We start from the raw sequence: 23,094 nt of genomic DNA on the forward strand, positions 1-23,094 counted from the left end.
AATTTTCCATCTCTCCCCGCAATTGCTGCTGAACATCTTGTTGATTCTGCTGGAGAGAGAGAATGACTTGTAGAGCTTCCTGCAGTCGTACTTCCTGCTTCTTCAATTGATCTTCCATATTCTTGAATCGTGTGCCTTCCGCCATTGATAACAATTGCGAACAATCCGAGGATCGATGCTCTAGATACCAATTGTCAGGAATTCAAGCAGAGTTCCTGCGCTAGAGCTGCGATGCAGCTGTGGAAACAAAGAACAAGAGGGGAAAGGGTAAGGAAAGATTGAGAGAGAGAAGAACGAGAGAATGAAAACGTGAGGAGGAGGAATCAATTCTGTTATTTCTCTTCATACCTCTGCAAATTGTAGAAAGCACATTATATAGGAAGAACTACACGTTCACTAACCCACTTAACAGACTGACATGCTGACGTCATTCTGATTCAGCTACTTAACTACCAATAACAGAAACTGTTATGATTTATTGCTATTTACAATTTAGCCCCCCAATCCTGACAGGGAACCTGATGGGGACTGAACCACCATCAGACCAAACGGGTGCACCACACACTCATCTGAAATTTTTTTTTGTTGAAGAACCACAATTGTGGCAATTTGGTAAAGCCTTACAGGCTTGGCGGTGGCTAGGGTGTTTCGCTCGCCGAGCCGATCGCGAGCGGCTCGAATACGAGCTCGATTCGAGCTCGTCAATATCGAGCTCGAGTTGAGCTCGAGCTAATTAAGTCGATCTCGAGCTCGAGCTCGAGGTCAAAAACATTAAATTCGTTGGCTCGCGAGTTCATATATATATATTTTTTATTTTTTATATTTAATAGTAAAATTACATATATATCCCTAATATTTTATTATTTGTTAAAAAAATTATTATTTTATTCATTTTTAAAAATAAATAATTATTGTTTTATTTTTCAAAAATATAATAATAATAATTATTTTTTTATTTTTTAAGCTCGAGCTCGAGTTTGATATTTTGAGCTCGTCGAGCTCGAACTCGAGTTCGAGCTTCATAAAATTAACTCGAGCTCGGCTCGATTAGCCAAAACTCGACTCGAACTCGACTCGTTTGCACTCCTAGTGATGGCCATCGGCCCAAGGATGATGGTTATCAACAAATCTTTACTCATTTGGGATAAGTTAGAGAATTTACCACAAACAAAAGGGCATTTTCGCCATCGCTGTAAAAACAGACTTAAGGCCCCCTTTTTTTTTTTTTTTTATCAAATGAATATTTAGCTCGAGGATAGGATCATCCATTTGACAATAATCTTTGTGAAAAAATCCAGCGGAAGACCTCACAAAATGATAAAAAGGAAAAAAAATAAGGGGAAAGAAGTCGCAGACCAAAGGGCAAACTGGAGATAAAATAGTAGTAGTGCACCTATATGTCCACGGCCGACTTGTAGTAGTGCACTCAGGTGTCCTCCGCCGGGGGATTAGTACAGTGCCCAATAGGCGCGCGGGGCAACCTAAATCAGGAAGGGTTTAGCCTCTTTCTGACTTTTGAGGATGCGATTTTGAACCTAGGGTTACAAATAATACTCTGGTTCTACTTCTATCCCAAAAATTAAGAGGGAAAAAGAAAAAAAGAAGAAGAAGAAGAAGAGAAAGGGAAGGAATTGAACTTCAGAAAATGTCGAAAAGAAAGTTCGGTTTCGAAGGTTTCGGCATCAATCGCCAAGCAACCTACAACTTCGAACGCTCACAGGCCCCTCAGCGGCTTTACGTCCCGCCATCCGCTCGCTCCAGTAGCGGCGGCCACGACAATTATGAAGATACTGACTTAGACAATATCGAGTACGACGACCGGGACGTCGACCACAACAACAACAACAATGATAACGGCACTGGTGTCAATGACGAAATCGATCCTCTGGACGCTTTTATGGAGGGGATTCATGAGGAGATGAGGGCTCCGCCGCCTCCCAAACCCAAAGATAGGTTGGACAAGTACAAGGATGACGAGGAGGATGACGATGATCCAATGGAGAGTTTTCTGAAAGCTAAAAAAGATGTAGGGTTGCAATTAGCTGCTGATGCTCTTCACGCCGGCTATAATTCGGATGAGGAAGTTTATGCTGCCGCCAAGGCAGTGGATGCCGGTCTTATCGAGTATGATTCTGATGATAATCCGATTCTTCTTGATAAGAAGAAGATTGAGCCTATTCCAGCTTTGGATCATAGCTCCATAGACTACGAACCATTTAATAAGGACTTTTATGAAGAAAAAGCTTCCATTTCAGGTAGATACAGGTCTTCCTGTTACTTGGTTTTTTTTTCTTTTGGTTTTCTAGTAGTGGTTCTGCAATTTACCATTTCATCCTAATAATGGTGGTAGATGAGCCAGTAAGAAGATAAAAGGTGAAAAGCGTTGTAAATTTCTCTATCAATGTTGTTGTGGGATTATTCCATATTGCTAGTTACAAGGATGGGACATGTTATATTCATTTTCTTTCTGGGAATTCTCCATATCAGAGAAAGAGAGAGAGTTTTGAAGGGGTCTATATCTTGCATGTCTTTCATTTGAACTTGGGTTACAGTCCATGAGATATTTTTTATGTGAGACGGTATTGCTGTGATTTAATCACAAATTAACTTCTTCAATGGTAGGAAGCAACAGCAACTTTATGTTCCACATTTATATTTAGATTTGTCTGAGTTATTTAGAGGTGTAGAATAAAATACCTATATATAATTTGGAAAACTGAGCTATAGGTGGTGTATATGTAGCAAACAGATACTGTAAGAAGATTGCTAATATCCAAAGAATAGTAGTTGCTAACGAAATAAGAAGTTTGTGATGGCCTAAAGTTTGGAAATAGGTTCTGAAATCTGGGGCTATTTTGCGGTGCTTTTACAAAACAAAGGATAACATCAGCTTGAAGAGAGTAATCTTCTCCTTCACAGGTATTCACACATATTTTCCACCCCTAGAGTCTGATTGTTTTCAATCGTGGAGAACAAAGTGAGGTTAGTTGGATCCTGGAATTACTCATACAGAGTAAGCTTGAGAAGGTACTTGAACTCTTAATGTGATGCCCAAATTGGTGTCAAACTTTTGTTGTTTAATAAGTAGGATGTTTTTCCTAGTATTCTTCAGTTTTTGTAACCTCATACTATATTGGGAATTTTACTCTACCAGTGGTAGGTTGAGAATACATAGTGTGAAAATGTCAGTTTAAATATGAAAGCTACAATATTGACCAAGCGCACAAAATAAAGCATGATGGTTACGACTAAAGCATCATAAGTATAAACTCAAATAGGATAGTAAGATGTGCAATTTGAGATGGAGGGAATTGTAATTTTAAGAACATAGATTCGACATTGATGATATCTTCTATGGTCAATGCTGCCCCAAAATTTTATTTAAGACCTACAAGAAAATTTTCATCTAGGTTGTTATTAGAAGTTAATATTTGTTTTGGGGCCCTTTATTACTTGTTATTCAACTTTTGCTCTAACTTCTCTTTTGGCCGACTCAGGTATGAGTGAGCAGGATATTGCCGATTACAGGAAGAGTTTAGCTGTTCGTGTTTCTGGTTTTGATGTTCCTAGGCCTTTAAAGATGTTTGAAGATTGTGGATTTTCGGCTGAGCTCATGAAAGCTATTGCAAAACAAGCGTATGAAAAGCCTACCCCAATACAATGCCAAGCTTTGCCTATTGTGCTTTCCGGGAGGGACATTATTGGTATTGCAAAAACTGGTTCAGGAAAGACTGCTGCTTTTGTTCTTCCCATGATTGTCCATAGTATGGATCAACCAGAACTTGCAAAAGAAGAAGGTCCTATTGGAGTAATATGTGCACCAACTAGAGAACTAGCACACCAGATATATGTGGAGGCAAAGAAATTTGCAAAACCACATGGCATCCGTGTATCTGCAGTTTATGGTGGGATGTCCAAGCTTGATCAGTTCAAGGAACTCAAGGCAGGATGTGAGATTGTTGTTGCCACACCAGGGAGACTGATAGACATGCTTAAAATGAAGGCCTTGACAATGCTGAGAGCAACATACTTGGTCCTTGATGAGGCTGATCGGATGTTTGACCTGGGATTTGAGCCACAGATAAGGTCTATTGTTGGTCAGATTAGGCCAGATCGCCAAACTTTACTCTTTTCAGCAACCATGCCTCGAAAAGTTGAAAAGCTTGCTAGAGAAATACTGACTGATCCTATTCGAGTCACTGTAGGGGAGGTGGGTATGGCAAATGAGGATATCACTCAGTTTGTCCAGGTGATTCCTTCTGATGCTGAGAAGTTGCCTTGGCTTCTTGAGAAGCTCCCTGGACTCATTGATGGGGGTGATGTTTTAGTTTTTGCATCCAAAAAGGCCACAGTGGATGACCTTGAATCACAGTTGGCTCAGAGAGGGTTTAAAGTTGCAGCTCTGCATGGTGACAAAGACCAGGCTTCTCGTGTAGAAGTACTGCAAAAGTTTAAATCTGGAACTTACCATGTTCTTATTGCAACTGATGTTGCTGCTCGCGGTCTTGACATCAAGTCAATTAAGTCGGTGGTTAACTTTGATATAGCTAAGGACATGGACATGCATGTTCATAGAATTGGAAGAACTGGTCGCGCGGGAGACAAAGATGGTACTGCATATACTCTCATCACACAGAAGGAGGCACGGTTTGCCGGCGAATTGGTCAACAGTTTGATTGCTGCTGGTCAGAATGTATCTGTGGAGCTAATGGATCTTGCTATGAAGGTAATTCAACAATTTCTCTTAATAGATTAGTTGAAATCCTAGATTGGTTTTGCGGATTTTATTGGCCATCATGAATGTAACTCATAAAAACATGTTATATGCTACTACATTGTTTCCTTTATTTTTTGGGTTCCTCTGCTTGATGAAATACATGAATGACATATGGAGAATTAACTTGGGATACGTTGTTCATATTCTTTATAAAACGCTTCACTCTATGAATAGGGATATTGGGTGAAACTAGATTTTTTTTTTGATAATTTGTGCGATTACCTTTTGCTAAAAACTATCAGGTGCAACAATCAAAGTCAGATACTACTTGTTGTTTACTACATACAAAATTATGCTTAATATTAGATGCCTAAGGCCAGCTGGATTGTTTGCTTACTGCTGGTTTGTATTTGTTCAGGTTTGGTTTGATGTTGCTTGATTTGACCCTTACTCTTTTTAGTTAAAACCTCTTGCTTAAAGCAAAAATAAAGCATGGCAAACTGATTAGTTTGCACTCAGTTTTGTCAGGCCTTCAATTGACTGTTTTGACAAAATTTCTGTTCCTTCTGTCCTCCTGTCAGAAGCCTCCCCCTGAATGTGCTCTTATGGCAGATGTGCACAATTTAACTAATACATCTAATTTTTAAGCGCCTTATTTGTACTATTTTGTTATCCCTCCTAAATACCTTTCAACTCCAATATGTTGCTGTGGTTTTTTACCAAAAAGTTTGGTCGTTAGGCCTTAAAACTGTATGCTTTCTGGTCTTCATGCTTATCAAATGAAGGATCAGCTCCCAAGGGTGCTATTCTGACCCAGTTACCTTTTTGATGCTGAACTAAACTATTGGATAGAGATTTGTTAAATTCTTCCAATATGGAGACTTTTGTATAGGTGGCACAGGCACATTTTTATGTTGTATGTTTCTTTGGTAATATGGGATTTTTGTAAATGTTGTTGTATTTGAAGTTTATATTAAATGATTGAGTGACTTTTACCTTTTAAATCATTAGGATGGGAGGTTCAGATCCAAACGTGATGCTCGAAAAGGAGGTATGATTTTTATTCTATGATTTTGTGCTTATAGAAATACGGTCAAAGAACTGGATGTCCTGGCGGGTGGGAGCATAAATGTGCATTCTATTTGTAGTTTTATAACTCTAATGTCAGCGACTAATTCCTATTTTGAAGGATTCAGGGGCCTGAGTGCTCAATTTCAATGAGGAAACTCCTCCGTCTTTTCTGTCTCTTTTCAACCACATTTTGTTATGAATAGTCTGTCTTCATTTTTTCTTCACAAAGGCCAATGCTTTTGCAGGTGGGAAAAGGACTAAAGGAAGGGGAGGTGGAGGAAGAGGTGTACGTGGTGTGGATTATGGTCTGGGTATTGGATATAGTGCAGAATCAAGTAGTTTATCATCCTCCTCTGCTGCAGTTCCAAATCGATCTGTGGCAGTCAATTCATTGAGAACAGGGATGATGTCACAGTTCAAAAACAACTTTGTTGCTGCATCATCAAATTCCCAAAATGAAGGTGTAAACAGCAGTTCAAGCATGTATGCAAACAAGAGGACGGTCTTATCGGGCTTTGTTTCTGGTGGGACAATTGGTGGGAATACTGGCAGTGCTCAGACAACTGGTTCAGCAGGTGCTGCAACAATACCGAGCGGGAATAATGCTGCAGGAATTGCAAGAGATGATGCAATACGAAAGAACTTAGAAAGGTAAGAATGTAAGATACTTATTACGGTGTATTTTTCTGGCTTTTCTCCTCCAATGCTGGGGCAAGGGAGAAAGAAACAAAAATTTCTCAGTCATTTGGTTATTGACGCGTACATGTTCACTTTAAATTGTTGCAGTTCCAAGGAAAGACCAAGAGAAAGGCGGAGGCCCTCTGGCTGGGATCGTTAGTTAATACACAGTTTGTTGGCTACTTGATTTTGAAGGTCTTGGTTAGTCAATCTTGTTTGTATGCGTATTCATTGTAAGTTATTTGTGCTTATCCCTGGTATTTTGTTTATTACATTGTATTTATCCATCCCGAACCCTTTTAACACTGTAACTCTTTAGTCTTTAAGACCAGGTAAATCCTCTCTCATTTCTCTCTCTCTTTCTACTTCCGGTCTTTTTGGCATCGTAAATATTGGCTTCGGTAATTATTTGCACTGAATACATTTCTTTGGTTGATATTTTTCTGTGTTTTCCTTTTGCTGGATCCTATCAATCTCTCTTTCATACTACATCATACGAACATGGAAAAACGACACGGTTCAAGGAATAGATATTTGCAATGACAATTCTCTTGCATTCGACTAGAGAGCCACAGATTCGCCAGTTTATTTGCGTTCCGGTACTTGAAAGAAACCAGCTCTCTCCCAGAGCTCCTATACTGCCAACTCCAGGCTCCTACTCGAGCAATTGATGAAGTTAATGAAACATAATACTAAATTATATTTGGAATCAAGCGGGCGTTGGACATGTCAAAACTTTGAGAAGAAGCAGGCATATGGTAACAGAGATGCCACAATCTTGTAGGACTTTTGACCAATTTGCCTGACTTCATTGTAACAGCGGAACATGAACGGTAGGAAGCAAGCGTAATTGAAAGTAAGGCGACGAGGATACATAGGAACTCCCGTGTAAGCTGGTCGATAAAGTGAAAAAGGATTGGCCGCCTAGCGGCTTGCGATCGATCAATTTCCATAACGAAGTGTTCCAGCTCAGCAATTTGAGATGGAAGTGAGGCCCGAAGAATGCGCGAGCCATTGTTAGTCATGCTTTAGGGCAATTTGGTTTATGGTCGGGGCTAAATGCTGCTCTCCCACGGCGACTGGCATGTGGGCATGTCTCTAAGCAGGGCTCTGTCAGTGCGATATCCCTTTCGGGTGGAGGAGGAGCGACTCCAAATTTAAACTGTCAACGATTTTGGTAAAACCCCGAAGGATGAGAAAAATAGGCGAAACAGAACAGAGACAGTTAGTTACGTGGCATGTGTCAGCGTCACACATTCCATAGTCTCATACTCTCATCTCATGGTAAGTAGTACTATCTGATTACGGAAAGAAGAAGGGGGGAAGAAAAAAAGAAGAAGAAGAAGGAATCATAACCTGGCAGCTATAGTCGGTGAAGTTTGGCTCCATCAGCAAGGGAACTCCCATGTAATCGTGGAAGAAAGTCTAGAAGAAGAATATTGGTACAACAAAATGGAACAATCAGGCAAAAAGCATGTAGTCAGTGAATCAAGAGATTATGGGTGAGCAGAGCAACCTGCGTAGGAAGCTTGCAGGTATTGATACATACGCCCACACATTTACTTTCTTCTAAATATTTGCATCTTTCCACAAAAACCTGCAGCATAGATGTCCCATCCCATTACGGTAGACCACCAATATTATTATTATTGCATATATATATATTAAAAAAAAGGAAAAAAAAAAAAAGAAAAAGGTTGCACAGGAGGAAACAAATACCCCACTCATCAAAGAAGATCCATCGGGAAGTGGTACGGAGTTGACCTGGCATTGACCCATCAACCATTTACACGAAAGTGCGGTCACCCTTGCTTCGAGATCCAGAGGGGTAAATAATTGGATATTCATCAGTTCAAATTTCATAATACTATTACTATATAAAATAAATTGTATCAACGTTGCATATAATATATATGAGTCGTGGACAAAGAAACTTGGAATTAATTAGCCATATGCAGATATATATATATATATATATATGCATATGCATACAGTACAGGATACAGGGGCTAAAGCAGAGTGAGGCTGAAGCACTTACCGATCATAGCGGCGGCGACTTTCCCTTGTGCTAGAGGCGCAACGAGGATGCGGTAAAGCTCCAATAGCAGCGGAGGAAACAGCGACCTTAAAATCCGGACCTGCAGACTAAAGTCAGTTGAGAAGAGAAGACTAGGGGCAATGTGCTATTAATATATATATGTATAATTTGCATGTACCGATGCTTGAATAGTCTCAGAATTTGATCGACCAATTGTAAGATGATTAGCAACTTCAATAAGTCCGTCATATCCAGGCTTCTCCGACTCCCATCCAGTTTCCTGACGAGGAATAATAAGAACATATTCCAAGAGGAGGAGGATATCTGCAGAAAAAAGGAGGAGAGGAGGGAAAGACAGTAGTAGTTGTGGAAGTATATACTCACTCGGACCATTTTGGCGCGGAACAAATGGAGGAAGAGATTATCCAACAAGCCCAGGCTTTGTTGATTTTGCCTCATCTTCTCTCCTGCTGCTGCTTCGGTATTCCTTTGCAATCCGGAGGAAATATATGATACACGTACAAATAATGCATCTATGTTTTTTCTTTTTTGAGGAAAGTGATAGAGAAACAGGATGAGATTAAAGAAATACTTACATGCCTGCGCTATCAGGACGAGGGCCACTGGTAGAGAAGCATGAGATTGGAGGAGCAACAGAAGAGTTTCGCGGGTGAATCTTGGAGACAGCGCGGGGATATGGAAATTGCAGAGGTGCCTTGGTCCAAACAAGTACAGCAGTTGCCATTATTATTTATTACTATACTATTAGCCTTTCCATATCCCAAAATTTATCCAACCCCAATTCTAAGTCAGATAGCCATGGATAAGGTAGGCGGGGCACCCATTACCAAACTGGTCCCTCGACTCTGCACAAACTCTTAAAAGACTCTTTTTAAGTATGCAACAGTCCCTACCCAAAACCTTACGATGACACAGAAATGAAAATGGACACTAAGCGTGTCTTCTCCCCCCGCCCGAACCCATTGTTGGTCAAATGTGATATTTGGAGGAGTAGATTAGTCATACCATCCATCGTTTGGAATTTATAAGAGAGAGAGAGAGAGAGATGTTAAGTGTACACATAATCAAACCATCCTTTTTTTTTTTTTAGAGAGATGTTAAGTGTACATATAATCAAACCTGATGGGAGCAATGTGAGACAGTTATACAAACACTAGGGAAGGATGGTGAAGTCATCCCTAAGAATTACTCCTAAAATGTGAGGACCAGCTCGCAATTCTCCATCTAATTTTTTTTTTTTTATAAAAAAAAAAACTCAAATTGCTAAAACCCTATCGAAAGCCCTTTGTACCGTGGCGGTACCAGTTAATGGAGTAGTGCTGTATAAAACATTCTGCCACAACCGGGGGCTGCCAAAATTGCCGGGGAAGGACGAAAGAAAAAGGCCAAAAAAAAAAAAAAAAAAGATGATAAAGAATGCGGGTTTGGGTCAAAGGAAATGTGCCGGAATAGCGGCAGAGGCGCTGACTAGAGGCGTCAGGACGGCGGTGAACGTGGAGAAGGAGACGATAAATGAGAGGAACCTTTACAAAAGGTTGTCGGCATTGGGAGCGAAGAAAGGGTTGGTGGGAGCGACGATAAATGAGTACCTGAGAGAGGGGAGAGTGCCCCACAAACAGGAGCTCATGAGTTGCATCAAGGAACTTCGTCGTTTTGGAAGACACCACCAAGCCCTTGAGGTAACACTTCTATTATATGTATGCATATCCTAATAATATATCTGTGGACATCAGTACCATGTCTTTGGCCATCATCGTTTCTCAGATTTTTTTTTTTTTTTTTTTTTCTGTTAAAGGGTTTAATGGTCCAGAGTTTGATAACTTCCCATGGTCCTATCCCTCCCCTTCAAAACTTGACCACTATTAATAATAGATATATGTATGGGTATGATAAAATGGACTGTTGTTGTGCTGCGGCTGCCCTGCCCTTTGAGGATTAGGATCAAGTTCAAGTTTTTTATGGATTAAAGGTGTGCTTTTTAGTTTTCTGTTTAGCAAGCAGGTTTTTGTGTTTGAGAGGCACGAACCAATGACCAATTTTGTTTTTGTTGGGATATGCCAGTGCTAGTACAGAGACCCAACTAATACTAGTAGGTAAATTGATTGACAGACAATGGAATGGATGGACACAAGGAACGTGAACCTTTCACACCGCGACCATGCCACCCGCTTGGATCTTATATGTAAAACCCAGGGAATAGATGCCGCCGAAGACTACTTCAATGGCCTTCCACCTTCTGCTAAGAACCAATTCACTTATGGAGCTCTCTTGAACTGCTATTGTGTTGAAAAGATGAAAGACAAGGCATTGGATCTCTTTGACAAGATGCATCAGATGCAAATTGCTCCCTCCTCACTGGCTTTCAACAACCTTATGTCCTTGTATATGAGATTAGGACAGCCCGAGAAGGTGCCACCCCTGGTAGACGAAATGAAGAAAAGGAAGATACCTCTCTCCACCTTTACTTACAATATTTTCATGCATAGTTATTCGTGCTTAGATGATATTGAGGGAGTGGAAAGAGTTTTTGAGGAGATTATGCAGGAGGCTGGGAAAAGGTATGATTGGACTACTTTTAGTAATTTGGCTGTTGCCTATGTCAATGCCGGACTAAATGAAAAAGCTGTGCTCGCTTTAAAAAAGGTAGAGCAAGAAATGGGACCTCGCAACCGTGAGGCATTTCATTATCTGCTAAGCTTGTATGCCAGAACTGCTAATATTGGTGAGGTCCATCGCATTTGGAAGTCCTTGAGATCAAGTCTGCCTACAGTTACAAATCTGAGCTATCTTACCATGCTTCAGGCTCTGAATAAACTGAACGACATCCACGGACTGAAGAATTGCTTCCGGGAATGGGAATCAACATGCTCTAGTTATGACATTAGGTTGGCTAACCTTGCTATCGGTGCCTATCTCCGACATGATATGGCAGAGGATGCTGAATCCGTGTTCCATTCTGCGCTAAAGAGGTCGAGTGGACCTTTCTTTATTGCCCGGGAAATGCTAATGATGTACTATTTGAAAAACCGCAATGTCAGGCTGGCACTGCAGTGCATGGAAGCTGCTATTTCTGAGCTCGATGGCTCTGAATGGCAACCAAAATCTGATAGCATATGTAAATTTCTCACTGTTTGTGAAGAAGAAAAAGATGTTGATAGTGCCGAGGAATTCTGCAAATACTTAAAGAAGGTAAATTGTCTAAATCACAGAGTCTACAAGTCATTGCTTCAGACTTATGTTGCTGCTGCAAAAACAGCACCCTATATGCGCACAAGAATTGAGGGAGATGGAATTGAAATATGCTCCGAACTGGAAAACCTGCTACAAAATGTTTCTCCTGAATAGTTTAAGTTCTCCTGAATCAACTTTTCAATATTTCTTTTGTAAAGATCCCGTTGGTTATCAAGTGGCTTGGCACGATGGGAAGATGTTACGTGCTTCTTTTAGAAGCCAGATTCATATTAGTCTTGGTTTTTGTTATCCTTTGCCTTCACGCATAAGGTCAATTCCGACAGGAGGATCAAAAGGTTTGAAATGCAGAGATAATCATTCGAGAGTTTGGAAACATTTCAAGCAATTTTTTTTTCAAACGATCTGCTGGAGTTGGGCTGATAAAGTTTCTTTCAAGTATAACTTCTACCAAATTTCGTCAGTTAGCCCTTCTTTTTTATCTCATTCACCAGTTGTCCGATCGCAGGCCATGCACATACGAGACCAAGAGAAAGTTTTACTCCAACAAGGATATTCCGTTACCGCCACATAAAAGCAAGCCAATTCAAAAGGTTCAATACCTGTTAAACGTTAATAATTTCTACCCAAAGCTGTTGGGAGGCTAATCTCCGAGAAAAAGGAGCCTGGGAGTTTTGCAATGCCACACAACAAATATACCACTGCAGTATTAATAATAAATACTATCACCCTGTTCTGCCATCAAAATTTTGAACCTGAAGCAAATCCAGCTGCATCAATACAACGAAAAAAGGAAGGAGGGGGAGGAAGGAACTAACACATAATTCTATCCCATTTGAAATTACAAGAAATGACAGCTGCGTCATGTTAATCAACAAAGGCTGTACGCTTCCAATGACTATCATTTCGATATGTAGTCGTGTCAGATGTGAAATGCAATTCCAGCTACAGGCTTTGTCCAACACTGTAAATATGCGCACTGTAGGATGAGAGATTTTAGCAGACTTGACCTTCAACTATTTTGTTTCAGAGTCACTTCAGTTATCTCTATCCTGGTTTTGGGTCGATAGAGCTCATCTGTATCCACCTCTTCAATTTCCTGTTCAAATATGGGAACAATGCACACAGATCAATTGATATTACCAAAAGAAACAACACACTAGATGAAACTCTCTTGGAGGGTGTTCCAACACCACAACCCTCCCACCCCACCCCACCCCCACCCCCCCAAATGTTCCCCCCACATCCCCACACGCAAAAGGAAAAAAAATCCCTACTCTTCCTTGAATTAAATGATCCTAGTTGTCCAGGAACCCCAAAGTCTTAACACTTTAAATTATCTGAATGAATGTCTAGGAAAAAACCAAAGAATGTCACAAGGAGATGCAAAAAATGGACAGCTATCGTCACCTGAACAATATCTTCCCCTTTGATAACACGTCCAAATATATTAATCTTCTGATTTAGATCTGGGATCGGAGCAGTAGTAATGATAAGATCAAATCCTCCACCATCATGTCTTGTCTTAGAAGTTCCAAGCATAAAAGCTTCATGCTTTAGACTGGCAAGAAAATCTTCTTCAGTGGCCGTGTATTCAGAAGATTCATATGTTGTTGCATCTGGAAGCAGTTATGTAAAAGCAAATGACAAGCAGAACCAACCTTGTGTCAAGTTGACTGTAATGTTTTCCTCTCGCAGTCCAATCTTCTGTAGCACCAGACCTTTCGACATCACCTCCTTGAATAACAAAGTTCTTTATTACACGATTAAACTGCATCCCCTTAAAGTGCCCCTTCTTACTGAAAGTAAAACAATTCAAAGAAAGCTAATTCAGGAGGGGATGGGCATTTATCAATCCTCACCTAAACTTTGTGCGCGAACAAGGACACTACGAATTTCAGTGACAAGACTCTTTAAGATTACAAGTAACACAGTAGATTTGACAGCAAAGAACGCGTCTACTAAATTTCATCATTTTTGCAATTAATATACCTGCCAACAAGATCGAATGGCGAATTTGACGGTCAATTTAGATAGTGAAAAGTAATTCATCTACCTCTTTCCAACTAGGTCTTGAGCAGTCAGTCAGAATCGACCAGTTCAGAACTGAGAATTTCCTCCCCTTACTGGACTTCTACTTTCTTCCATTAATGGAAGACCACATCCCAATGTTTTCAATCACAATTTAGCTAGAGAAAATTCTGTCCACTAATGTCACACAAATCTCCTTTTGTTGGGTCAAGACTGCTTAGCTGGTGATGGATGTAAACCCACTAGAAGAGCACATCCAAACTGGAATACAAACTCTCTATCCCAGAGACATAATTATGCTAGTTGGTTTTAAGCAATTTTATAGTATCTTATCAAAGATCAACAGAAATTAGATTGTTTTGATGACCTTAATTATCGGTAATGCGCAAAGGATTAGTAAAGAGATAAATATCTGCAATGACAGATATATCGCACAGTTGTGATCTTGTACTCTGATAATTTATCTAAAGGATAAAACTCCATGAAGGATCGCAATTGTTGAGAGTTCAAAAGACAAATCTCTTTGCTTCAAAACAGAAGTCCTATGCTCTGTGAACAAAAACTAAGGCAAAGCTTTAAATAGATAAAAATTTAGAGAAAAAGAGGCTCCTATATGAGATCATCATGTTGATTAAAGCAACCTTGGGGTAAGATTCCTAGTAGTTCTCCTCCTTCTTCTCTTGTTTTTTCAGTTGGTTTATATTAAGGGGTGCTATTCATAGTGCCAAAACAGCTCCCAATCTGCTGCTAACTGTGGGAAATTTACCCTAAAGTTGTCCTACATCAAGAAACCTAGTAGTAAGGTCCCTTGAATCCATCAGCATAAGTTCCATTGAAAGTAATCTCCTCAATATGGGTTCGAACAAGCCAAACAAAACTTTTCATAGTGGTTGTGTGGGATAGTTGAATGTTCAGAGAAGTATTAGGCATTTGATATAAGCAAAGTCTTTCTTTGAAAATCTCATCATGGCTTTCCCAATGAGCAGCCAGCATATAAGCAAAGTCTTTCTCTGAAAATCTCATCTGTGTTTTTGTAGCATATCTATGTAACAAATTATTGAATACTAGTGCAATGTAGTAGTAAACTAGAAAGTGCTGCCATAAAACAATCAGCTGTCCAACACATTTCTTGGACATATAAAAGGCAGCCAGAAACTATTGGGAGTCAGAATTGATTACATACCATGATTCGATAAATTCATCAACAACTTCAGGAGAACCTTCCTTGAAAAGTTCCACACTCAGTGAGCCTTTTGTAGTTTGTATGACCTGTTGAGATAAACTAGGTCATGAGTTCTCAGGAAAAAGATCCATTAACAAAGAGCAAAGACAGAAAGACGTGCCAAAACTGACTTAATTTCATTGAAGAAAAAGGAAAAAATGATCATTCCTGTAATTTACTGGTTTTGATGGAGTCAATTAGAATACTTGATAATATAAGTAAATGCTCGACCCACAGCTTAAAAACGAAGTTTTGCTGCCGGTAATTGAAAAAATTAGAAAGGATATACTTAAAAAGAAAAAGAGGAAAAGAGCCAACAGCCTCATTCAACGAGCTTGATAAAGAAATGTACCGCATATCTAGGAATAGCAGATTTTTTTGGATCAGCTAAAACACTATGACCCTGCAGTACATAGATCAATATAGCAGTCATTAACAGCTTAGATGCAATGCAGATAAGAAAACAGTTGGAGTAAAAACAAAGAAGTTGACATGCTAAGAGTATCACGGCCAAAATGGTAGAGTTAGATATGAAACGCTACCTCCTCAACTGATACGGTATCTTGCAAATGAACCAGTGATCTAGAGAAACAGAGAAAACCAGAACGTCATGGGAACTGAATGAAGAAGAATATGCGAGTATGTGTAAGGAAGATATCCAAGTAGACGTAAGTTTAGCGGAAGAATAGATTACCTGCGAGACCAATGTCTGTAGGTGGCAAAAAGGAAAAAGAGCATGACAAAAAGAAGGAGCGCGTAGAGGAGAATGGTAGGGACACTGACCCTGCTCGGGCCCTTCTTCTTTTTGGTTTGCTGGAGGAGAGCTTGAGGCTTGATCCTCGCCATTGACCTTTCGGAATTCCCAGCCCTGACAGAAAGGCGATCAGAGAGTAGCGTTTTGGAATCGGAAGAGCAGTGCTCTCAATTTCTGTTACCAAAACCAAAGGTTTCGAAGCCGACGAAATAAGAAAACATGAACACGTAGGGCAGCAGGAGAAGAGGAGATGAAATTAAGTGAATCAGTTAGTCAATCGTATAGATAAAGAAAAAGAACATGGCTTAGAGTACAGTGGAGCAGAGCGCCCAAAAACCTAATTGCAAGAAGGAATATTACCTGAAGTTGAATTGAATCTGGATTGTGGAGGCGCTGGTTATCGTCGACGGAGGGAGCGAGTGATGGTGATGAAGAGATGAGATGGGCTTTAGCCTTCAGGTGGTGGTTAACTAATAATAAGATTGATTTTTAGAGATCTTCAGGGATTTTGATTTGGGTGGAAAAGGGTCGTTGGAGGGATGGACTCGGTTTATTATCGATCTTTCTCGTTTGCTCGGTTTTTCTTCAAAATTCTGCGGTTGGGATTGGGGTTCCGTCCAAGAACTTTCCTTTGAAAACCCAGCCTGCCGCCCACGTCAGCACCGCCTACGCATATGCTCACATCAAATTAGGACTAAACGAGTCGAGTCTAATTCTGATAAAGGAATTCCGACTCAATTTTATCGTGCTCGAAATCCGCGGATTTTCAATATAAAACTCCAGTTTGAATTCAGACTTGAATTCGAGTTTAGTCCAACTTGAATTCAAACCTACTCGGACTTAAAAAAATAAAAAATATTTTTTTTTTATTTTTTAAAAAAAATAAAATATTCATTTTTAATGAATAATAAAAATATTATGAATATATATGAAAATCACTATTTAAATACAAATATATAATAATTTTCTTTAAATATATAATAAAGCTCGCGAACCAAGTTAAATTTCTTTATGTTCAACTTGGAGTTCAACTCAAACTTGATGTTGATTAAAAATCGAGTCGAGTTTTAACTGAATCAGCTCGCTCACGACTTGGTTCGTTTTCAACTTATCACTCACTTACCTTTGGCATTGCTTGAACTAAAAGGGGAGGAAAGGAAAGACACAACCGCTTTGTTTGTTTGACGGGAATATTATGTAAGAGAGCGTGTCGTGAAAAAAGTGACGTGAAGTGAGTTCAAGAAAAATGAAATTAACTTTCCCACACATGCTTAATGAGAAAATGATGCAAGAATATAGAAATTGTTGTATTTGTTTAGTCGGAAAGTCATGAAAAAATTGGCTAATGTACTCTTTAATATAAAATATTTTATATTGAACTTTTTCTTTTTGTATTACATATATGTGTATAAATTATTTCACAAATATATAAACACAAAAAAGAAGCATAAAATGTAAAAGAAAAAAATATTAATGTCATATAAATTCAACAAATTACTAATTCATTAATTGTTAAAACTATGCATAAGATTTCTAATTACAGCCAATTTTATGAATTGTAAATTCTAAGATGTTCTAATTTATAGAAGTTTAGCATGAAGGAAATAGTTTAGAAAGAAACAAATTCTAAAAGAAATCTAACTAGTTGAAACTTTTCCCGTAACTTATTTTTGTATAAATTTTTACAGGAAAAAGTTTTACAAAAATGAATAGTTACGAGGAAATTTTATAAGATAGGTCTTGTAAGTTTTGTGACAAACAAAGTTCAAAACTTATAGGAAAGTTATTTTCCTTCACTTTCCTTCCCTTTTGCTAGCAAACGAATACTATCTTTTTTTTCCAGAAATGTTAGGGGATTAGTAAACGAATCCTATCCAATAGAACAAAAATTATAAGAAAGTTATTTTTCTTAATTTTTCTTCTCTTTTCCTAGCAAACAAATACTATCTAATGGAACAAAAAAAGAACGCGAGTAAAGCTCTGTTTGATAATTCAATTTTACACTTAAAACTTAATGAATTATAATATTAATATATTAAAATGCATTTAAAGATAAAAAAAAATAGACCATCTGAATTAATTAAGTGATACTGAATTTTCTAGGCAAAATCAGATTCAAAAAATAAGTGATAAACTATTCACTTATTACTTAACATGATATACATTCAAGTATGTCAAGTTTAGCATTTAACAATTTAATAATTTAATGGATTCATATTTCAGATTTTTATTTTTAAATTTTAATTTTCAAACTTCTTTTTTACCAAATTGCATCATAAGACAACATATCTGTTCTAAGGGAATAGGAGAGAAAGTATATGAAAGAAAATAAAATGAAAAGATAAGAATTTTTATGTTCGAATTAATTTTTGAGAAAGGAAACAAAGGGTAGGGAGGGAAGGAGAGTGATAAAATTTAACTATTTGTTGTAAACTTGTTTTTTGTCTAAAAGTAGGTAAAATGGAGGAAAAATAGCAAGATTAATAAAATTTTTAAATTTTCCTAAAAAACCTAATACTATATGTTTGTAAATTAAACTTTTAAATTATGGACAAAAACATAATTAAAGATTGATGGTTTCCTTTCATTTATTTCCATAATCCAAACAAGATGGATGAACTTTGGTTTTTTCTACGCTCATTTCTTTTCTTCTCTACTAGAGTTCTTCCATTTCTTTTACATCCCTTTCTTTCAATCTAAACGGTGCCTAAAAACCCATTCAATAAAACTAAAGTTTGAAATATGAATTCTCAAGATTAAGTGTCAAAAAGTATTAAGCTGATGAATTGTTTAAATTATATATGTTTGATTTTTTTTTTCTACCATTGGCGGTAAAAAAACACACACACACCCTCTAATTAGAACGACGCAGAAGGCATCGGTAAAATCAGCCCGAAAGCAATCTAAGGAGAACCCACAAAGAGACCGGATCCAGCCAATTGATGACAAGACCATTCCCCTGTAGACCTTAAACCCAGAGTAACTACCCCACGATCTTCCTCCGTTGCGGTGGAATATATGTTTGATTACTAACGTTGTATATTGGAGTGCTTGCCCAATTGATTGTAGCACTTGCATGTGACGACATTTTCTTGACTTTTCCTGGGTCTGCGTACATATTGACTTTTCCTTTAGATACATAGAAGTGAACTAGGAGGAGTGTACCGCGCTACGTGCGGTAGAAGTTTAAGGATTGCCCAGAAATGTGTAAGAAAAATTTAGATGTTTATATATGTATTGATTTTTGGTTTGCAGTTATTAATTGCTGGTATGTCATTTAAGCTAAGTTGTTTGTAGAGTAAAAATCGATCTGGAATGTATAAAATATTTTAATCTGAATGCTTTGGTCAATTAAATTTGTTTAATTATGTGGATAATCGGTGTATATTTAATGTAGAAGGTGAAATTTGACTGTAAAAATACTAAGTGCATAAAAGAGGGATAAAAGCTAAACAGAATGACATAGTCAATATATACTGGCTTGCAGCAATGTGATGAAATATACATAAGTAGTAAAAGAGATTGAGGTTCCGCTAGGAATGCATGTTTTAAATAAAGTTAAAAAGGTTATTTTTCTATAAGCGCATGAAAGAATCCACCGTTATTCTACAGTTCTCAAGTACTCTTGCAGGATGGCCATCAATCAATTCTTGCACATACGCACGGCCACTTAGCATGTTGTTTCTGCATGGTAAAGGCAATATATATCTTGCTAGACGTTCAGTCACAGGGTTGAATAGAATAACCATTGCCCATTGGATGAGTTCCCAGTCGTCGTCATCATCATCAGCATTATTCGAAGACGATCCTCAAGTATTCCAACTGTTATCCATACTTCTATTTTGGCCGCCTATGAAACCTGGTACACCATGGCTCAAAATGAAACTTTAGCTAATATACTAAACGAATGACTCCAAAGTCACATATAACTGGGCCTGTAGAATATAGTAATACACAAGTTGCTTAGCTAATAAATTTTTCTAGTTTAGCTGAATTTTTAAATAGATTTAGCTAATATACCTTAGCTTAGACAAAGTAATTTAGTAGTCATATTTTTTAATAGTAAAAAAAATCAAAAGTAATTTTAATAGTAATATACCTTAGCTAATATTTTTAATAGCTTAGCTAATAGACCTTAGCTAATAATTTTTTAATAGTAAAACTAACCGAAAGTACTAGACAAGTGGAATGGGCCGTGTCTTCTGCATTTGGCCTTTATAGCACTAGACAAGTTTGTGGCTAAAGTTGGACGCCTCTCTGTTGCAGGTTCAACGGAGGATGCTAATAAGCTTATATCAATTGCCAGAGACTTAAATAAAGCACTAGGGGATGGAAAACTAGAAGATATCAACCCAAAACTTTTGCAGTATTTTGCCTTTGGTGCCCCAGCTGTTTTGAATCCCATGGCTGCCATGTTTGCTGGTATTGTTGGTCAGGAGGTTGTGAAGGCATGCTTTGAAAAGTTTCATCCTCTTTTGCAGGTGGGACAATTTGTCTTTGTTAATAGTAAAAATAACCAAAAGTAATTTTTATAGTAATATACCTTAGTTAATATTTTTAATACCTAAGCTAATATACCTTAACTAATATTTTTAATAGCTTAGATAATATACCTTAGCTAATATTATTTAATAGTCAAAAAATCAAAAGTAATTTTTATAGTAATATACCTAAGCTAATATTTTTAATAGCTTGGCTAATATTTTTTAATAGTACAAAATATCCAAAAGTAATTTTTATAGTAATATACCTTAGCTAATATTATTTAATAGTCAAAAAATCAAAAGTAATTTTTATAGTAATATACCTAAGCTAATATTTTTAATAGCTTGGCTAATATACCTTTGCGCCGCGAATATACCTTAGCCAATATTTTGTAATAGTAAGAAAAAACAAAAGTAATTTTTATAGTAATATACTGCCAGTAATATATATATTGGCTAATAATTTTGCAACTCGGTAGGATGGCGTTTGATTTGACAGGTAGACGAGATGTATATATTCTCTCTCTCTATATATATGGTCAACCTGGAGTTTGTAACCCGACTCCATAAAATAATTTGAACTTCAGTTGCATGTATGTATATATATATATATATATATATATACTGAATAGAAAAATTACCAACATGACAGATATTTATGAATAGAAATTAATCACCTGTCCTGGGCTATGGCAAGAGCCTGTTTCAGGAGCAAAAAGGCCGTTGATGAACCAGAATTCCTATGGCTTGAACGCTGCTGGATTTCTGAAGTTAGTAGCTAGATATGGGAGGCATGTACACACTGCTATAAACTTATGGCTTTATAGAAATTTGACAGTTCTCATGGAACTCAACCAATTTCACCTACCGACATAAACATGTTGACACACTTTGAATGGCCACGACTGGTTACATAAATAAAGCTGCAGCCAAATAGTGTATTGCATGTCCGAAACTATTTCTTATTGATAGATCACCGATGCTCGGACAAATAAGCACGCGAAGATAGCAGTGATAAGAACTTAAAGGGGCCATTGAACATATAAACCAAGTATTCGGATATCCCGTGAACGTCCAATTCCTGCAAAGAAGCTAGTGGCCAACATAGCCACTATATAACCCGCAATCAAAAGAAGGAAAAGAATCTAGCATACTAGTAGTCATATGCAAAGCTGCCGGGGGTTCAGATATGGGCCTGTACTATTTTCCTACAAAAATAGTAGTCATAAGCTTTTTACCAAAAAAAATATCAGATGTCATGTGTGGGTGTTAGTGGTCCATACTTGTCATATATAATATCAATTGCTATTGGAAACCATCTTCTGTACATTCAAATATATACAGCTACTTAGAGATGTTAAGACAAAGGATCTTTATATATATTAATACAAATGTCAATTAACAATTCATAACAATAAGCAAAGGATATGAACGTGAGAGCAAAGGAAAAGCTGGCAATGAACCATGAATGAAAGTTGCACATGAATCCTTTGCGGCCATAACCTCATCCAATCAACTAAGGGACCATCCAGCCTCCCTGTGTAAAGAAACACTCGAATACAGTATATACCTACCACAAGGTAGCATTAATACTAACTATTTCTCATATAAATGAAGAAAATCCCCCACTCAGTAGTAAATCACTATAATGGGAGTAGCAATAAGCATTGAACTATATAAAGATAGTACGTCAATACCAGAAAGTACATAAGCCGCAGGGTTAAAAGGCTCAAATATAGACATAGTGCAAGTTTATGTCAAATGGCAAGCAAATTACATATAATATCCGCAAGACTGGGATTTTTTTTGCATTCACCAGGAATCCAAAATTTGTCCTCCAAGACAGTTATAGAACCCAGCCAAATTTCCTCAAATATCCAGCAAGGCACCGTCATCTAAATCTGCCTATGCAGCAGCTATTTCGGATCAAGAATGGTATCAGCATACCAGTACTGGAAGCCTTCATCCGACTGGAGAAACATATGGCACCACCCCTCACTATTTTCAAACACTTTCATGCACGCAAGACGTTTTCGGGACCACTATTCAACGGGCTCATGTTTTGGGTATGATTTGTCCCAAACTTTTAGCGCCGCTACGCACCACTCATTTCGTCTGGTGTTTTCCTCAATTTTGATCTGAGACAGCTTACCGATGTTCGTTGCTGCGTCTCGTAGAGCTTCCTCGGTCTTCTGAGACTTAGTGCTCCTTGAACCATCGTAGGATGATGTCCCCCGACTCGATACCGGGCGCTTACCCGGCCTACTAGCAACGCATTCGACTTCTTCATCCCGAACTGGAATATACACATCCTCCCCCCAAAAGTCTGAGGTAGGTCCGTCAACCTTTGCCTTCCCCTTTCGCCTTGATGCAGCCCCAGTGGTCTTTTCGGCAGACCAAGAAGAGTGGTGGACATCAATCTGAGCAGACGATTGGGCATGCTTTCCGGTGGCTGTTCAGCTCTCAAGAATTTCTCCCAATTCGTAGAAGCAATCGCAGCTGCGGCCTTCTTTGAACCTTGCATAGAATTTGTTTTCCTGCAAGGTATGTGAAATGGCAACTGGTTCAACTGGACAAACAGATACAGTTTATATAAAAAGCATTCTTGCTGTGTATTACTAAGCTGTTACTTCAAATAGCTAATATACACATGATCAGGCAAGCAATCAGCCATGATAAGGCCAGTAATGAAAGAAATATAGGCCAGTATTCAAAAACAAATTCCAGGCCAGTAAGGACGGATATGTAGGCCAGCAATCAAGCATAAGATGGCCACCTTAAATTATTATTGTACCAACCTAATTGATACATAGGAATTTCTCCCCCCTCACTGTTACATTTAGGGTGCAGTAGCAATCAAAGATTAATAAGGCAGCCTCCAAACATAGG

The 23,094-nt window shown here is 38.2% G+C and overlaps 4 protein-coding genes across 6 annotated transcripts; 2 read left to right on the top strand and 2 right to left on the bottom strand.

The window, feature by feature from the left end:
• Positions 1–1,369: 1,369 nt before the first annotated feature.
• On the top strand, positions 1,370–6,824 carry LOC113764538 (DEAD-box ATP-dependent RNA helicase 24). Its single transcript, XM_027308496.1, has 5 exons — positions 1,370–2,255; positions 3,498–4,726; positions 5,729–5,768; positions 6,034–6,439; positions 6,575–6,824. Exons 1-5 carry the CDS (start codon positions 1,646–1,648, stop codon positions 6,624–6,626), a joined length of 2,337 nt encoding a protein of 778 aa, XP_027164297.1. The 5' UTR covers positions 1,370–1,645; the 3' UTR covers positions 6,627–6,824.
• Positions 6,825–6,994: 170 nt separating this feature from the next.
• On the bottom strand, positions 6,995–9,444 carry LOC113764614 (beta-carotene isomerase D27, chloroplastic). 2 transcript variants are annotated; one of them, XM_027308670.1, is made up of 8 exons: positions 9,101–9,444; positions 8,889–8,991; positions 8,683–8,784; positions 8,505–8,604; positions 8,186–8,277; positions 7,983–8,063; positions 7,823–7,891; positions 6,995–7,562 (listed from the first exon to the last, which is right to left on the bottom strand). In XM_027308670.1, exons 1-8 carry the CDS (start codon positions 9,247–9,249, stop codon positions 7,488–7,490), a joined length of 771 nt encoding a protein of 256 aa, XP_027164471.1. In that variant the 5' UTR covers positions 9,250–9,444; the 3' UTR covers positions 6,995–7,487. The 2 variants fall into 2 exon arrangements, with proteins under 2 accessions (XP_027164471.1, XP_027164406.1); XM_027308605.1 differs by having other exon boundaries at positions 6,995–7,628; positions 9,101–9,443.
• Positions 9,445–9,812: 368 nt separating this feature from the next.
• Positions 9,813–12,090, top strand: LOC113778743 (pentatricopeptide repeat-containing protein At1g02370, mitochondrial). Its single transcript, XM_027324236.1, has 2 exons — positions 9,813–10,204; positions 10,635–12,090. Exons 1-2 carry the CDS (start codon positions 9,932–9,934, stop codon positions 11,868–11,870), a joined length of 1,509 nt encoding a protein of 502 aa, XP_027180037.1. The 5' UTR covers positions 9,813–9,931; the 3' UTR covers positions 11,871–12,090.
• A 195-nt stretch (positions 12,091–12,285) lies between these two features.
• Positions 12,286–16,334, bottom strand: LOC113781303 (peptidyl-prolyl cis-trans isomerase CYP21-4). 2 transcript variants are annotated; one of them, XM_027327229.1, is made up of 8 exons: positions 16,082–16,334; positions 15,662–15,835; positions 15,510–15,549; positions 15,320–15,370; positions 14,929–15,014; positions 13,376–13,513; positions 13,125–13,275; positions 12,286–12,813 (listed from the first exon to the last, which is right to left on the bottom strand). In XM_027327229.1, the coding sequence occupies exons 2-8, from the start codon at positions 15,811–15,813 to the stop codon at positions 12,727–12,729; spliced, it is 705 nt and encodes a 234-aa protein (XP_027183030.1). In that variant the 5' UTR covers positions 15,814–15,835; positions 16,082–16,334; the 3' UTR covers positions 12,286–12,726. The 2 variants fall into 2 exon arrangements, with proteins under 2 accessions (XP_027183030.1, XP_027183024.1); XM_027327223.1 differs by having other exon boundaries at positions 12,287–12,813; positions 15,662–15,895.
• Positions 16,335–23,094: the final 6,760 nt, after the last annotated feature.

This window comes from Coffea eugenioides, chromosome 1, assembly GCF_003713205.1.
Source record: "Coffea eugenioides isolate CCC68of chromosome 1, Ceug_1.0, whole genome shotgun sequence".
NCBI classification, from domain to species: domain Eukaryota; kingdom Viridiplantae; phylum Streptophyta; class Magnoliopsida; order Gentianales; family Rubiaceae; genus Coffea; species Coffea eugenioides.

What these genes read in the sequence shown, in the direction of transcription:
- LOC113764614 (XM_027308605.1), bottom strand. Translation starts at nt 9,249, where the DNA reads ATGGCAACTGCTGTACTTGTTTGGACCAAGGCACCTCTGCAATTTCCA. An exon ending in CTGAGACTATTCAAGCATCG is followed by an intron (nt 8,605 to 8,682) that starts GTACATGCAAAT and finishes TTTAGTCTGCAG; the next exon opens with GTCCGGATTTTAAGGTCGCT. An exon ending in AGTCGCCGCCGCTATGATCG is followed by an intron (nt 8,278 to 8,504) that starts GTAAGTGCTTCA and finishes TGGATCTCGAAG; the next exon opens with CAAGGGTGACCGCACTTTCG.
- LOC113781303 (XM_027327229.1), bottom strand. Translation starts at nt 15,813, where the DNA reads ATGGCGAGGATCAAGCCTCAAGCTCTCCTCCAGCAAACCAAAAAGAAG. An exon ending in TACAGACATTGGTCTCGCAG is followed by an intron (nt 15,550 to 15,661) that starts GTAATCTATTCT and finishes CTGTTTCTCTAG; the next exon opens with ATCACTGGTTCATTTGCAAG. An exon ending in ATACCGTATCAGTTGAGGAG is followed by an intron (nt 15,371 to 15,509) that starts GTAGCGTTTCAT and finishes TATGTACTGCAG; the next exon opens with GGTCATAGTGTTTTAGCTGA.
- LOC113778743 (XM_027324236.1), top strand. Translation starts at nt 9,932, where the DNA reads ATGATAAAGAATGCGGGTTTGGGTCAAAGGAAATGTGCCGGAATAGCG. An exon ending in GACACCACCAAGCCCTTGAG is followed by an intron (nt 10,205 to 10,634) that starts GTAACACTTCTA and finishes ATTGATTGACAG; the next exon opens with ACAATGGAATGGATGGACAC.
- LOC113764538 (XM_027308496.1), top strand. Translation starts at nt 1,646, where the DNA reads ATGTCGAAAAGAAAGTTCGGTTTCGAAGGTTTCGGCATCAATCGCCAA. An exon ending in AGAAAAAGCTTCCATTTCAG is followed by an intron (nt 2,256 to 3,497) that starts GTAGATACAGGT and finishes TGGCCGACTCAG; the next exon opens with GTATGAGTGAGCAGGATATT. An exon ending in ACGTGATGCTCGAAAAGGAG is followed by an intron (nt 5,769 to 6,033) that starts GTATGATTTTTA and finishes ATGCTTTTGCAG; the next exon opens with GTGGGAAAAGGACTAAAGGA.